A 1,522-nucleotide genomic window follows, 5' to 3' on the forward strand; every position below is an offset into this window, starting at 1 on the left:
CCAACCTTAACAATGAGCTACCCACTCCTCTCAATCAATTGAATATAGCAGCTATTCTCGTAGGGGAAAGTGACAAATTGTTTGATTCAAGAAGGATTTTTTTTTCTAAGAGTACTGTAGCATATAATGCCTATAATGTACAATCCACATGACAATAATGTAGTGTTTCTGACGATACACGACAATTCATGACAATATTGTAGTGTATCGTCAGAAACACTACATTATAACGAGCTTATTAAAGCTTGAGATGTGTAGATTCTATGAATCTTTGTATCCTCAACGGATTGATCAATGCACACTGTTAGGGGTCCATGATGTGAACGACAACCCTGCAAATTGGTGAATAACATATGATGTGGTATGTCGTTTTATCTTCAGCATTACAGAACATAAGTTTGATCTGAGGTGATCACATAAGTTTGATGTTAAACATATGTTTATAAGTCTATAGTGACCTGTGTAGATTCCCATGATTTTCTTTGGAGAATTCCTGTCCAGCTGAAGCAATATTTTACTTTGTGTACTGCCTCTACAGGGTTTGTCCAGAAACAGCTTAGAGTATAGCTGTAAAATTTAGCTTTTAAGCTTTAAGCCGCCTTTATATAACTTTTTCCATAGCTTAAGCTTATTCCACACACAGTCTACGGGGTAATAGGAAAGGTCTCAGTCCTTGCCAGTCTGTCAGCATGCTAGTTACCTTACCAGGAAGACTAATACCGTAATATATAATCAGACTCACCCCCACTGCGCGATGTAGACAGGTTCTATTATCCAAGGTATTTCGTTGACAAATGTTATGGCTCCTGTAATGTGATAAAGAGCTTTAACATCTCTTATCTGTTCCCAAGGCATCGGCATATTTTCGAGGAGCTTCATCACAGCATGGGGCATGTATTTCAATGCCCTAGAAAGAAAAAAAAAGGATTAGATAGACAATTGTCATAGTTGAATAAATAAAAAAATATTAACACTATTAAACTTGTATATTTACCCTAAATAAACCCTTTTATCATGTCTATATTTTCTATTACTCATATCTCCATGATCTCGGATGATTTTTCTGATATGTTCTGGAGGCATATCTTCCTTCTGAGCATCAACAAAACCGAACTTTCTTTTTTCAGAAAAACGTTTCGTCTGAAGCTGTTGCCATTTTTGAGCTAAAAAGAAAAATTTATTGATAAATCATATAAATAAAATAGATCAAGAGGTTTAACCTTATAAGTAAAATGGTAAGGGCATTCATAAATTAAAAATGAGACAGAGGAGAAAAGAAACAGTAGTTAGGCTTCAGGATCATATTTATAAACATTCTTAAGGAACACCTTACTAAAGGTTTCCTTTAAATACTTAACTTTAGCTTCTTTCAATAAAATTTTAATTTTTTAAACAGACATTCTTAAACCAGGATCTTTGCATTTACCACTTGCCATCAAACCAAAATTTATAACTGTTAGATAAACAAAGAAAGTAACAAACAATGGTATTCACACATTTGTATATTCCTGAGAGAAAAACA

The 1,522-nt window shown here is 33.9% G+C and overlaps 1 protein-coding gene across 1 annotated transcript in view; it reads right to left on the reverse strand.

Moving 5' to 3' along the window:
• Positions 1–1,522, reverse strand: part of Prp8 (pre-mRNA processing factor 8) — a gene marked incomplete in the record, with an annotated part of 69,745 nt that overhangs the window by 62,689 nt on the left and 5,534 nt on the right. Inside the window, 2 exon segments of the mRNA XM_067049531.1 lie at positions 743–907; positions 995–1,163. Of these exon segments, the coding sequence (XP_066905632.1) occupies positions 743–907; positions 995–1,163 (334 nt within the window).

Source organism: Halyomorpha halys, unplaced genomic scaffold (genome assembly GCF_000696795.3).
Source record: "Halyomorpha halys isolate HHAL.00 unplaced genomic scaffold, Hhal_1.1 Scaffold253.1, whole genome shotgun sequence".
Classification (NCBI taxonomy): Eukaryota; Metazoa; Arthropoda; class Insecta; order Hemiptera; family Pentatomidae; genus Halyomorpha; species Halyomorpha halys.